Source organism: Hermetia illucens, chromosome 3, assembly GCF_905115235.1.
Source record: "Hermetia illucens chromosome 3, iHerIll2.2.curated.20191125, whole genome shotgun sequence".
Lineage (NCBI taxonomy): Eukaryota > Metazoa > Arthropoda > Insecta > Diptera > Stratiomyidae > Hermetia > Hermetia illucens.
In genome coordinates this window covers 180,161,425-180,175,354 of record NC_051851.1, presented here as the reverse complement: position 1 = coordinate 180,175,354, position 13,930 = coordinate 180,161,425, and the positions used below count along the sequence as shown (strand labels likewise).

At 37.6% G+C, this 13,930-nt stretch overlaps 2 protein-coding genes across 3 annotated transcripts; both read right to left on the bottom strand.

Annotated features, from left to right (window-relative positions):
* Nucleotides 1–56: 56 nt before the first annotated feature.
* LOC119651522 (neprilysin-1-like) lies at nt 57–4,551 on the bottom strand. Its single transcript, XM_038055152.1, has 13 exons — nt 4,383–4,551; nt 4,078–4,324; nt 3,096–3,608; nt 2,733–3,038; nt 2,591–2,680; nt 2,368–2,527; nt 2,219–2,312; nt 1,862–2,113; nt 1,688–1,806; nt 1,426–1,629; nt 1,198–1,357; nt 732–1,145; nt 57–646 (listed from the first exon to the last, which is right to left on the bottom strand). The coding sequence occupies exons 1-13, from the start codon at nt 4,545–4,547 to the stop codon at nt 281–283; spliced, it is 3,090 nt and encodes a 1,029-aa protein (XP_037911080.1). The 5' UTR covers nt 4,548–4,551; the 3' UTR covers nt 57–280.
* Nucleotides 4,552–5,139: 588 nt separating this feature from the next.
* LOC119651670 (transmembrane 9 superfamily member 4) lies at nt 5,140–13,430 on the bottom strand. 2 transcript variants are annotated; one of them, XM_038055362.1, is made up of 11 exons: nt 13,296–13,430; nt 12,703–13,082; nt 8,086–8,241; nt 7,908–8,019; nt 7,688–7,853; nt 7,425–7,628; nt 7,180–7,369; nt 6,840–7,067; nt 6,581–6,764; nt 6,380–6,518; nt 5,140–6,209 (listed from the first exon to the last, which is right to left on the bottom strand). In XM_038055362.1, the coding sequence occupies exons 1-11, from the start codon at nt 13,299–13,301 to the stop codon at nt 6,109–6,111; spliced, it is 1,866 nt and encodes a 621-aa protein (XP_037911290.1). In that variant the 5' UTR covers nt 13,302–13,430; the 3' UTR covers nt 5,140–6,108. The 2 variants fall into 2 exon arrangements, with proteins under 2 accessions (XP_037911290.1, XP_037911289.1); XM_038055361.1 differs by lacking the exon at nt 13,296–13,430 and having other exon boundaries at nt 12,703–13,207.
* Nucleotides 13,431–13,930: the final 500 nt, after the last annotated feature.

Sequence of the window (13,930 nt, the reverse complement as noted above, 5' to 3'; positions counted from 1 at the left end):
CATTTTTGCTTTTCAACGCTTTTGTAATGATTGTGTTGTCCGACAGTTCCAACTTTAAACTGCTGGAGTCATCAATGCAAAGTAAGATCATATGGTCTCGAAAAAATTGATCTATTTGCAATCAACCATTTAGAAGCTGCCATCGAGTTAACGGCGCTACATTATTTCTCCTTAATTTTTATAGATATTCAGTCCGCAGTTCTGTTTTTAATGAATTGCAAAACCCTTATCCATTTGGAATGAAAATTATATATTTTTATACCAAAAAAATTCAATACACTTATAAATAATCAATTTCTGTATATGTTATGTATGGAAATGCATCTGCTTTCAATGGTGGATTCATTGCCGATCCCAAAGGGCAATGGTACGCATCAGAAAATCCCAATGAATTCATCAACAATGAATTAACTCTAAAGTAGTTCGGTAGTACCGAATCTTCATATAAAGATAATGCTAAGTCGATCATCTTATCTTCCGGTTTACAGAAGTCTTGTGCCAATGCTAAATAAAAAAGCTGGGGAATTGTGTAATTCAACCATAAAAGCTGTAGATCCTTCGGTGGAGCAGCTTTTTTATACGCGTCCAATGATAACCGCACAGCTAGATCGTCCACAAAACGTGAACTTTTACTCAGTGCTAAATCCTGTAAAATTCCATTGTTGAGATTAACCTCTTTATTGTATCGAAGTAATTTTTAAATGGATGGACAACCACTTTTGAATACTAACCTCTTTTGTCGCCGCGATATTATACTTATTAATAGACTTCGCGATCTGAGGATCCCCAAGCCGAATATGTAAATAATTTTTGTACACCTCATTCTCCTCTATTCGGTATATGAGCCTTTGTAATTGGTTTGGCTCGAAGAATTTTGCAATACTACTAGCAATTTGGAATCCAAGCTGAGCGTATATTTCATAGAGCTGAGGGGTTCGTCGCTTTTTGTAGGCCAACTTTGTCAACAATCCTGGTGGCAAAACTATTTGATTTGCTTCAGAAATTATCCACGGTGATGTCGACAAGGAATTATATTTATAGATCCACTTATTAGCAGAATTATTATTAACTTTGTCATAAATTAACCTTCTCTTGTTGCGCTTTACAGTAATAATATTTTCGACGAAATTGTCCGTTATAGAAAGCTGCAATAATAATACTATGAGATTTGTCTAAAAGAACGTTCAATGAAGTTACTTTTGCATTCCTGTACTTGAGAAGATCATCGTTAAACCAAGGGTTATTTACTCCAGCATTGATTTGCAATTTATCCAATTTGGTGAGGATCGTGTTCTTCTGTAAGTCATTGAGCCAGCTGGTATTTCCAATAGACAGTTTAAGCTGAGCTCTCAAGTCACTTGAATATTCATTAAATTATGATTATTTAGTTCAAATTTAAGTATTCAGCAAAAATATGTGGTTTACTTGAATATATATTTCGCTGTTTCTGCTAAAAGGTCCAAATCTTTCGGACTTGTTTTCGACACCAAGAGTTTGCTAACTAAATCCTCCATAAGGTATTGTGCTTTTCTATGGCAAAACTCTTTCACACGAAGTGTATCAAATTCAATGAAATATTCAGTGTAAAAATTATAAATAAACATCATTCGTAAAATAATATTGAGGTCTCTGAAAATTCACATGTATTATAATAGAACATAAGCGAACATATTTGCTATAAAAATACTTCAATGAAGCTTTTTGATAAAATTCAAAAAGTTTTTCTAAACGATCCTTGAACATAATTCGAACTTTGGAAACGTCCTTCCCTTTGAATGCTGTATACAACAAAATTGCCCAATTAATCTATAAAAAAAATAAGGACGCTATGAAACAAATGTGTATATTATGAATGCCTTACCTCTGGATATTTCTCATGTAAATTCTTCATTGTCATATAGACGGGCTTATCACTCATATTTAGAGTGTGTTCATTCCAATTCCGTTTGTTGATACTTGCAGGAACCAGTTTTAGTATTTTAGATATATCATCAGCATCAGCGGGAACCGGTAGGTCACCGGATAAACTGCGTAGCGCATCAAACAAATAGGATCTATTGGGTGCATCCTTCACACAAACTTCATATCTTTTCACAATTTCCTGAATTTTGTTCTTTAGCATATAAATTTAAATTGTTGATTATTGTTACATAGTATAGTAAATAACGAAGATAGAGATCAAAGTCATCATAAATAAATAACATTTTTCTCAATTTACCTCAGCAGCTTCCACATTAGATAAATTCCTAGCACAGTCCCCATCAATTGCTTCATCATCCACCGATGGAACAGTTAGTGTAGGAATGAACAATCTGAAATTATCAACAGTTGTATCTATAAAGGCAATAGCGTATATTTTACATTTACCCGTCCGAATCTGCTTCCATTGTCAGATCGAATATAGGCATAAGACCAAACATCGATTTAGCCCGGTCTATTAATATAATTTTGGTTATAATCTGGGTTAAACTATCTCTCTTGTCGGCTCCTTCAGCTATATAAAATATTTCCCTCACCAAATCTTTTACTGATCAAAAAATAATTACATTAAAATATTTAGAAATGAATATGCAAAGCAATTTATACTCACAAACTACTAGACCTTGGGTGGAGTTGAAACTTTCACAGCTTCGAAGAAATCGTTCAAATTTCACAGCATTCTCATCAATTGGCTTTATATCTTCAATATAAAATATGATTAGACGTTATTTGTCGATCGATTCAATCTATACCTTCTAATTTTTCGATGATAACATATTCATATTGTGGATTTCTCATTCTGTTTATTTCAATGCCTCTGCAAGCATAACTGTAGAAGTCTTCGCAGGGATCTAAACTGTGATCCATTAAGGCGATCATCTTGCTCGCCGAAAGTTTACATTTAATCGTTTCACAAACTTTTATCGGAGGCGGTGGATCCTTTTCAATATATTTTATAATAGTTTTCGTTGGGTTTTCACTTCGCACAAAGTAGGTTTTGGCTTCTATTTTCGTAGGTTTTGATTCTAATATGTATCTATCTCTGGTAACCGGAGTCCCTGTTAAATGGACCAGGAATGAAGAAAAGAACGGTCATAGCTTTTTAATTTGATCACCTTTTGTGGGCTCATAGTAAACTTGCGGTTCCTTTGTCGAAGTAATTGTATATCCGATTGTTTCGCCCAGGGCAACATATTTCTCGAAACGGGATTCATTAGTTTTAGCTGGCGGAATATCTAAAGATTTGTGTGAAAATGGGGATTCTATAGGTGTTGTACGCCAATCCCTTTTACCGTATGAGGGGTCACCTTTCCGATACATATGTTTGTATGGTTTCTTAGCAAATGAATAGGTTGGTTTTAGAGTAATTATTTCAGATTCATCCTTTGCAGTAACATCGCTATCTGCTTCAGATTCAAAACTAGTATTGAAATTAGTGGAATACATGGACTCTGCGGTTGTTGAAATTGTACTGGTTTTAAAAGTAGATGTTGATGTCCGTTCTGCCACTGGGACTTCCTCAGTATTATTTTCAACACCTTTACCAAGCTTATAGAATTCATCCGAGAAAAGCAAGTCTCCCCATTCAGAGTCTTTTTTAGTAGTTGAGGATACAAATTTGTCCGAACCTAAAAAAAGATAGAAAACATAACATACTTCATTGAAGTTTAAAATGCAGTTTCGGAGAAATGTATTATATTTTGAAAATTGTTTTGTAGAAAAAATGCTCATGTCTGGCTATCGTCTAAATTTTTTTTTTGTTCTTTCCCTAATAAAGAGTCAAGTCGCTCCCGTTTATCGTTTCCCGTCAACGCGATCAACGGGGCTTTTTTACAATAATTATAGATGTTCATCAGTTTTCTAATTTATCTTTATCGCATTAAATATCACTAGTTCTAAGGACCGACTCGTTAACATTTACACTTCTCACATTGCTATATAGTAACTATATCCCTATAACATTTCATAGTTAGTTTGGAGTACATGCCGTTATTGCAGTGCAGTACACCAATTGGATTTATCCATTATATTGATATCTAGCCCATATTTTGAATATACCCTGAATATATTTATGAGCGCAAAATACAAAATCTTTACCTGAGCTGGAACCGATAGGCGACGTGCTTTTTGGTAACAGTATTCCCGCATTTAGTTTCATCAGTTTGCGTTCATCATGACGCTCGGGAGCCTTCCTTGGGGACAGCGATTTTTCAATTATCCATGCAGTACTACGTGGAGGAGTTTCTGTGCTGGTAAAAGCTGTGAGAGTTAGCTCGGTAAAATCAGCTGTCGATCGTGCCGCTGATTCACTTTTGAATTCAGCATGGGAACCTTTGTCTCCAACCTAAGGAAAACCGAATCAATTTATTAATTAGCAGATTTTCTATAACCATACACCTCACTGATTTTTCAGCTTTTCTTTCGATCTCTCGATAGACGAAAAATGAAATAATGAGTATGGTTGTTATTAGACAGACACATGTAATTATTAACAGAATACTCAGCCAGACATGTTGTCTATCGGAACGAGACCGGCTAAGCGCTGGGGATTTCGCGATTCCTTTCATTTTAACTCTTCCGCAAATATAAGCAAACTGCACTGAATCGTTTAAAATATTCGTACAAAACTGTTTGCGATAAGACTCTTGTTAAATCAGAAACGTATTTATCAAGAAAATACAGCGGAAATCGCCTAACCACAATCTTTGATTTTCAGAATAGTTAGTAGAATTTTGCGAGTTCTAGCCTTTCCTACATAACGCTCATTTACTTACGAAAATTTTCGTTATATGCGATAGTTAAAATGTTATATACATTCCGCTCTCCTAACAAAAGTTGGCTGGCATTCATTTCACCGTACTAAGTAGTCGAGCAATAATGAATGAATGAAGTTTATATATTTTTGCGAAAAGAAAAGATCTCATTTCGAGGCTTTGCGTTATATTTCAAGTCTCTTTCAGACTTTCTGGATTTGGCAAACACCTGAAAATTAATTGCATACTTTCTTCAAGTTGGTCCAACTTATCGCGTTAATCTGAAAACACTCCTTACCTTGTTTCGATACAGATCAAATGGAACAACTTTCTTGTGATGTGTATCTGTGAAAAAAGAATTTCTCTTCTAGCAGTTCAGAAATATTCCTTTAGAAGTACAAATTTATAAGTTTTAGTACTTTATTATAAAATGTATTATATTTTTCCTTGCTTAAACTAAAACATAATCATTTTTACAATAGAATTTAGGAATCGATGTGAAGTAAAAAGCTATTATTTATGATAAAAACTAATCGAAACTTCTGTTCATTATCCTACTTGTTAAATATGAAGAGATTACAACTTTTTGAAGAACATATATGAAAAAATGAACTACAGGATTACTATTATTAGTTTATTACATATTTACAGGTTGAATTGAGACGAAACTCTTCTTTAGAAAGTTATACTGGCGACGACTAGTTCGCTTCTTGCTTGCAATGTCTGACATAAACTGAAGCTCAAATGATGATAATTTTCCTTTGCTTAGTGTTACGACTTTTAAGTTCAACACACGCTTCACACTATAAATATGAACAGTAGTGGCTGCACAAACATAATCAAGAGACAGCTTCACTACCGTACCTTGCGCGAATCAGTGGGTGTTCCATTTGAAAATATAAATTCGCTTGGCTTTCACTTCCAACTTAAATATATAAAACTTGTGTGATTATATATGTATATGAAATAGACGACGTGTTTATAACTTAAATGTTTTAAATGAGCTTCTGAACTATTAATTGACTAAGCTACGAAAACATTCTATAATTAACTTATTATTTGTATTGTATTGCCCAAACAATGCTTTTACACGTATTCCGACAAAGTAAAAATGATTGGAATAAGATTGCTAATTCATACATTAGTAAGTCGCGATTAACTCACGAATATAAACGCCAAAGCCATTGTCTTCATTATAATGCAATCCATTCTTTCGGAACTGTTTTATCTTCTGCAAATATGTCTTATTTTCCTACATATATTACTCAACAAATGCTTTGCGTCCATTCGTTTGTCTTATTTTCTCTTTATTCGTTTGACATTACGAATCATATGTGAAACATCAAATTTAGTTAAAACTTAAAATAAAATCATCTTAGTCGATTTTTACAGCTCCGTAAATCTTACGAATAAAGCTATATGCTGCGAAAAATCCGATTGTGCCAGTCAGCAGCCAGAATGTTATAACCATGAGAGCTAGAAAAAATAAATTTTCTTTATTATTTCAATTGTCAAACCTATATTCGATTCTAAGGTAAAAAGACAGACAATTAAATATCTACAACAACCTGATTACAGCAATCACATATAATATATATCGAAAAATTAGTTGTTCACACAAATAGAAATATTCATTCATATATTACCCGTGTAGCCGGTGTATAACAGAGTTGGTATGAATTCGGTTATTTCGAGTTTCGTAAAAAAGTAAAATATACTATAAAATAAAATATACACAGCTGATCCTCCAGATACAATAAAACTCCGCCACCACCATCGATAATCCTGTAAAATCATATTAAATTACTTTCGTCTCAGAAAAATCAGTTACATTGTAAACTACTTACTTCGCCACATAGCTGAAAATATGTCATTGCAATTGAGATTTGGGCACAGCTCACTACTAAAATACAAAAGACTAAGAACAAAAACCCAAATAAATAGTAGAATTGATTTTGCCAGATGGCGGTAAACACGAAGAACAATTCAATGAACACCGCACCAAATGGAAGAATACCGGCGATGAGGGTACTGTAGAAGGGGTAAATAAGAGACAACGAGAATTATATGACCCGAATTCCCCCGAAAATTCATTCATTCATTTACCTTAGTATCAGATTCATATACCACTGCTGTGCAGGCACTTGTCGCGGAATCATATTTGTTCGTACAGGATGTTGGTATGGTTGCTTTCTATATCCAAAGTAATACCCCAAATAAACCAGAGGAAGTGAAATGCCAAACCACAGACATAACAATGAAATCATCGTAGTAAACGGGACAGCTCCGCTTGAATGTTTATCCCAAATAAAAAAGTTGAGAAAGAATCCAGTGCTGCAAATAAAATTAAAAATTGTAAAGTTCATCAATCGCTCTCTACTAAACAATTGTTGGTTGATGATTGCAGCAATTTAGACTTATAATTTCAAAAAAAAATTAAACATACCCAAAAACAATGCCTGGATACAACGTAGCCGTAAGAAATGCACCCCGTTTCCATTCTCTACCCTTCATCGTTTTATAAAGTCTTGCTGAGAAATATCCAGCGATAAGCCCCATAAACACATAGAGGAATATCACGGATGTCATTAACGCTCCCCGCGATGATGGTGAAAGCATGCCCAGCATGGCAAAGACTATAAGAATTTGTTTATTTAGATATTATCACTTTCACCTTTGATAAATAATTACATATTGTTATCAAGGCCATGAAAAAGATTTGTATTCCACTTCCAATTATTGCAGCAAACAGGCGTGGATGTTTCGGTGGTCGAAAAACATCACCATGAACCAATTTCCATCCAGTTTCCTCCAAAGTCTCTTCAAAACTATCGTCAGTGTTATATCGAGCAATATCACGTCTCAATGTTCTAATCATAATCATAGCCAGAATACCTGATACGAAATATTTTTTTGTTGAAATGGTCTGAGAGAAAAAATTAACGTTTACTCACCGGACAGGAAACAAACTACTACCAATGAATTAATTATGCTAAACCAGTGGATTTGCACATTGCTCATTCCTAGGTAGATATCCCAACGTGAGGCCCAGCTAACATCCGATTCTTTCCACTCAACCGAATATGTGAAGTAAAGTTGTGTGTCAGCATTCGGGTTTACCTAACAGAAGGATTTTTATACTTTTTTCATCGATAATAAAGTGTTTAGATCAACCTGTTGACGTCTAGCATGATCCGGAAAGTTGCAAGTGTCACCTTCAAATTTTAGTTCTCTATGGTCCACGGACAGAGTTTCCACTTCGAACCCGACGACCCTGTACTTATTCCTTACATAATAATAAAAATATTATCACATCATATTTTCGACAAACATTATGGTTTGTAGGACTTACTTTGTATGCATATGGTACGATAAAATCAATTTCAGATGGTTATTTATATAAATACCATTGCCTTCAACTTGACCTAGCCTATAACCGTGCTCGAAGTGCAATTCCATCGTGTCAGGGTTGATTATCCGGGTAGCAACAGGTAGATTATCCACTAACCTATGAAGTAAATTGAAAATTAAATAGTGCTTGCACTCCATTGAAATGGGACCTATTTTCTGTTGAATTTTGAAGCAAAAGACAAACCGTTTTACACTGCTTATATAGAAAACTTGGAAAATCGTTGTAAAGAGTGTATTATTCTTGCAGGAGACTACGTTGAGGAATTATGTCGAATTTTTAAAGAAAAAATCTGTTTTACTGCAAGATCTTGTCGACTTATTAATCGATATGTTATTCCAAAAGCGGTATCAACTCCCCTGTGAATTGATAATTAAGCCCAAGAGTTCGCTGCTTGTCGTAAAAGACCACCAAGTGCGAATTTTGAACCAAACCAGCCGATGAAACATTATCTACGCATCACATAAGAATGGGCTATTCTACAATCAGTTTTGGTTATAGCACACTGATCAAGATCGGTTTCTGGAAGTGCGCACTTTTGTCAATAATGGCGTAGAGCACCCTAGGGTCCGCTTTCTGGGATTACGACGATCCTCTCTTGTATTAAGCTTTGCAGAAGTGCATGCCAATTCGGTGTTGGATTGATGCTGTCAGCTTTCGTGAAATGCCCCTCCATTATCCGACAACTTGCTTCAGATAGACATTTGACTGCAATACTCCGATCTAGGCTAAAAAGCACCACCATAGTTCAGCCCTCTACCAGCTGAAGAGATGCTCAATGATTTTGAGATTCTGGTCGCCATGGAGAATTAAAATACCAAGCCAACACCTTGATTGTACATGCAATGGGAAGAATGCTTTCAATGATCATAAAAACAACAGTGAAAGCGCCGGTAATATATTACCCCGTTGTCGCATATCGCAACCAGCTATAGGTTGAGGATTATACCTTGTATGTGCACAACCAGTGGGGTGCTGACATCGATCCCGGAAGAGAACGTCATTTGATGATAGATTTCTTCCGCTTGTAGATTGCGTCCGTGTCTATTCAACCATAACAAATTTGTTTTTCATGATTTAACAACCTTCATAAATATCTTTTATGGTACAGTCTTGATATCCGGGCTAATATTTACTCACCACAAATCAATGAAACATGAAGGCTACCGGAAATAAATAAATCGGCACAAATTAAGGAACAAAAAAGGAAAGAAAACCTAATATACAAAATGTTTCATCAGAATCGGTATTGCACCGCACTTATAGTAACATTTGAGCCAATCCTTCAAATAACTTTTATACTTAGTGTTTGCTATGACCATCAGAGCCATTTTCGAATTTCCTATTACCTCCTCTTAGCTGCTGAAGCGCGTTCTCCGCAATAGTTAGGATAGAGAGGAATCAAATCAAGTTGCCAGTGGCTTTAGTATGGTACTGATTGCATCTTTAGTCAGAAATTCGCGGTACGACGATTGATTGCCCTTTTGGTTTTTAACAAATTTCTCACAACGTCTAAATAATGTTCCTTGGTTCCTGATCGCCTGGGAGCATGATTGAATTCGTTAAAAATCATGAGAACGGCATCTCTTTTTCAACTGGTTGCGGCTCACTTGCAGCGTGCTATTCACTCACCTCACTCAAATCCGAGCTTTACCTCCAGCAATAACTCGTTTGGTGAATATTTCATCATCATCATCAACGGCGAAACAACCGGTATCCGGTCTAGGCCTGCCTTAATAAGGAACTCCAGACATCCCGGTTTTGCGCCGAGGTCCACCAATTCGATATCCTTAAAAGCTGTCTGTCGTCCTGACCTACGCCATCGCTCTATCTTAGGCATGGTCTGCCTCGTCTTCTTTTTCTACCATAGATATTGCCCTTATAGACTTTCCGGGCCAAGAGTTCGCAATTTTTCTTGCTAAGAACCCAAGTTTCCGAGGAATACATGTGGACTGGCAAGATCATAGTCTTGTACAGTAAGAGCTTTGACCCTATGGTGAGACGTTTCGAGCGGAACAGTCTTTGTAAGCTGAAATAGGCTCTGTTGGCTGACAGCAACCGTGCGCGGATTTCATCATCGCAGTTGTTATCGGTTGTGATTTTCGACCCTAGATAGGAGAAATTGTCAACGGTCTCAAAGTTGTATTCTCCTATCCTTATTCTTCTTCGTGTTTGTGTTTGACCAGTGCGGTTTGATGTTGTTGGTTGATTCGTCTTCGGTGCTGACGTTGCCACCATATATTTTGTCTTGCCTTCATTGATGTGCAGCCCAAGATCTCGCGCCGCCTGCTCGATCTGGATGAAGGCAGTTTATACATTTCGGGTCGTTCTTCCCTTGATGTCGATATCGTCAGCATAGGCCAGTAGTTGGGTGGACTTGAAGAGGATAGTACGTCTTGCATTTACCTCAGCATCACGGATCACTTTCTCGAGGGCCAGGTTAAAGAGGACGCATGATAGCGCATCCCCTTGTCGTAGACCGTTGTTGATGTCGAATGGTCTTGAGAGTGATCCTGCTGCTTTTATCTGGCCTCGCACATTGGTCAGGGTCAGCCTAGTCAGTCTTATTAATTTCGTCGGGATACCGAATTCTCTCATGGCCGTGTACAGTTTTACCCTGGCTATGCTATCATAGGCGGCTTTAAAGTCGATGAACAGATGGTGCAACTGTTGTCCATATTGCAACAGTTTTTCCATCGCTTGCCGCAGAGAGAAAATCTGATCTGTTGCTGATTTGCCTGGAGTGAAGCCTCTTTGGTATGGGCCAATGATGTTCTGGGCGTATGGGGCTATCCGGCCTAATAAAATAGTGGAGAATATCTTATAGATGGTACTCAGCAACGTGATACCTCTATAATTGCTGCACTGTGTGATATCTCCCTTTTTATGTATGAGACAGATAATGCCTCGTTGCCAATCGTCAGGCATTGATTCGCTGTCCCATACCTTGAGCACAAGTTGATGAACCACTTGGTGTAACTGGTCGCCTCCATATTTAACCAATTCGGCTGTAATTCCATCGGCTCCAGGCGACTTATGATTTTTTAGCCGATGAATTGCACGGACTGTTTCTCCTAAACTTGGTGGTGGCAGTATTTGTCCGTCGTCTTCAGTTGGCGGGACCTCCAACTCGCCGATGTTCTGGTTGTTCAGTAGCTCATCAAAGTATTCAACCCATCGCTCTAATATGCCCATTCTGTCGGAAATCAGATTTCCCTCTTTGTCTCGGCAGGATGAGCATCGAGGTGTATAAGGCTTCATCCTGCTGACTTGTTGGTAAAACTTCCGCGCCTGGTGCGGTTACTCCCTGTACTTTTCTAGTTCATAGACTTGTTGGTTCTCCCAGGCTTCCTTTTTCCGTCTGTGAAGTCACTTCTCCACTCGTCGGAGTTCGTGATAAGTCTCTGCGCGTGCCCGCGTTCTTTGAGAATGCAACATTACTCGGTATGCGGCATTCTTCCGTTCCGTTGCTAGCTTACATTCATCGTCAAATCAGCCGTTCCGACTCCTTTTGCGACTGGGGCCAAGTATGTTTGTGGCCGTATCCATGATAACGTTCTTCAGGTGATTGTGAAGATCATTTGTTGATGCTTCATCTCCAGGTCCTCTGTTGACTGCGGTTATTGCGGCATCCATTTCCCTCTTATAGGTGTCGCGGAGGGTTGTGTTGTGGATGGCTTCAGTGTTCACTCTCACCTGATTGTCAGAGGGGATTCTAGGTGGTATTGTTATTCGATCTCGGAGCACCATGTGAATGTGAATATTTGGTCGGGTTTAATCATGGAATTCTTAAAATTGTAAAACATCGAAAAAAACAGACACATAAATACATATACTCAACATGACGCCACTTTTACAACTGTTGAGATATGGCACTGAATTCGGGAAGTTCGATAAGAGATGTGGCAACCTAATAAAAAAAGTAGAGCCTAAAACGGGTCAGTAAGGACGTTACATAGTGGTAATTCCAGAAATTTTTTGATGGAAGTAGTGCAGCGCTATCCCTCGAACAACAATAAATTCGCCTTCGCTATTTCATTTAAAACCTCGAAATGTAACCATGCCACCACCAATTTCAGGTTAAGATGGTTCAGGACCAATATTTTCTCTGTACATCGGCGCAATCACCACTGTCACTCGAGAACTTCAGGCTTTCATCAAATCTTGTCGCAAGAAAAGGCTAAATTTTCCTGAAATACCGAACAAGAATCTGTATTTCCCATATACCGATATTTCCAGGACCAGTTGTACTCTTCCTCAGTGAGTTTTAGTCTTGTTGGATTCCCAAGATATAAGTTTAGACCTAAATGAATACACCGACTAAGCAACCGTTGATATAGTATAGTAGGAGAACCCAGGGACGCCTAGAAACAGTGTCTTTGGAAGCGATTAGACTGATACATTACGGTCCTATGCTGTGTCCTAAAGAGTGGAGACTGTGAATATCTCCTCAGAACAGAAATGGTTTAATGCACGCCATTTCAACTTCAATTCACTTATCTCTATCAATGTGAAACTCCGCTAAGTTGTTTTTCTACGAGAATAAGTACACATACTTACAAATGAACGTAATATTCATATTTAATTCGCTCTGCTACTTTCGCAGACTCCTCGCGATTCCAATTCATTGGTTGGTCCCGTTTGTTACAAAGCAATTTGCAGTTCACATTTTCCGCCATACGCACTTCATAGGGGGTATTAACAATCCGGTCACCACGCAGCACTTCTCCCAAATTTTCCGATTTATAAATTAATGTACCATTCTTGGGCAGGCAGAACTGTAGCGAGTAGTATTCGTACGGCAACTGAGTATGGGTACTGGTCATTTTAACTGCTTTCACATCGATTTTTTGACCTTTGGTGAATTCGACAGGTGCCACTCCAGGAACATAGAATCCACTGGTAATACGCACCACCAAGGAGACTATTACCAATAGCTTCTGCAACAGAAAATCCATAATTTAACGTAATTATAAATCACTTGCATGAATTCTAGGTAAATTTTGCGTGACAGGATCACAGCCGGTCGAAAGATTTCGAGGAACACAAATCGAGTGACGTTTGACGTGTCATCGATAAGGCAAATTTGAGAAGTTGAAATGAATAGTTGGGGACTCCGGAATTCATGACAGAAATGTATTTGTTATATTTACCTCCATGTCTGCGGCGGATGGCAAACTATTATCTCAAATTTCCTATTATCTATCCGAGGAGAAACTCATAAATCTGTCTAATAACCAAACAAAATATAGTGTCAAAGTGTCGCTGACTGCTGTGGGGAGATTGCGAACGTCTCAATAATGTATGGTTTTTAAAAAAAAGTGCAATAGTGGGAAAACAAATTTTTCCCTATAAGATCTTATACGATATATAACTTACGAAGATGAACCTATTCCAACTAAGAATTATTTGATAAATCATCCAAAATATGCATCAGCCATTAGATTAACCCTGTTCTAGATATTTTCATCTTTATTATTGCATTGTCAAGTACCTGGAATGCATGCAATTATTATTCTGTTAAAGGAAAGTCGCACCGGGTCCTTGAAGAACTATTGTGCCCCTTTTACTGGTTATAGTGTACCTGTTGATGATAGTATCTCAAGCAGGCCTGTAACCGTTAGGAACTTTAGTATGTTCCCCACTTCCAGAAGTTTCAGCTTTGCATCTGGTATTAAGTGTTCTCCCAGATGTATCGACCTACTTTGCACAAGTGCCGGACACTGTCCCAGGACGTGCATAGAGGTTTCGTCCTCCTCCTCACAGAACCTGCAGGCAGTGTCCGTAG

Excerpts from the sequence above, each read along its gene's own strand:
- LOC119651522 (XM_038055152.1), bottom strand. The coding sequence starts at position 4,547 with ATGAAAGGAATCGCGAAATCCCCAGCGCTTAGCCGGTCTCGTTCCGAT. Across the intron at positions 3,609-4,077 it reads GCCTATCGGTTCCAGCTCAG|GTTCGGACAAATTTGTATCC; the intron begins GTAAAGATTTTG and ends ATCTTTTTTTAG. Across the intron at positions 1,146-1,197 it reads TCAAGTACAGGAATGCAAAA|CTTTCTATAACGGACAATTT; the intron begins GTAACTTCATTG and ends TTATTATTGCAG.
- LOC119651670 (XM_038055361.1), bottom strand. The coding sequence starts at position 13,100 with ATGGATTTTCTGTTGCAGAAGCTATTGGTAATAGTCTCCTTGGTGGTG. Across the intron at positions 8,020-8,085 it reads TCGTACCATATGCATACAAA|GAATAAGTACAGGGTCGTCG; the intron begins GTAAGTCCTACA and ends TTATTATGTAAG. Across the intron at positions 7,370-7,424 it reads CATGGCCTTGATAACAATAT|TCTTTGCCATGCTGGGCATG; the intron begins GTAATTATTTAT and ends AAATTCTTATAG.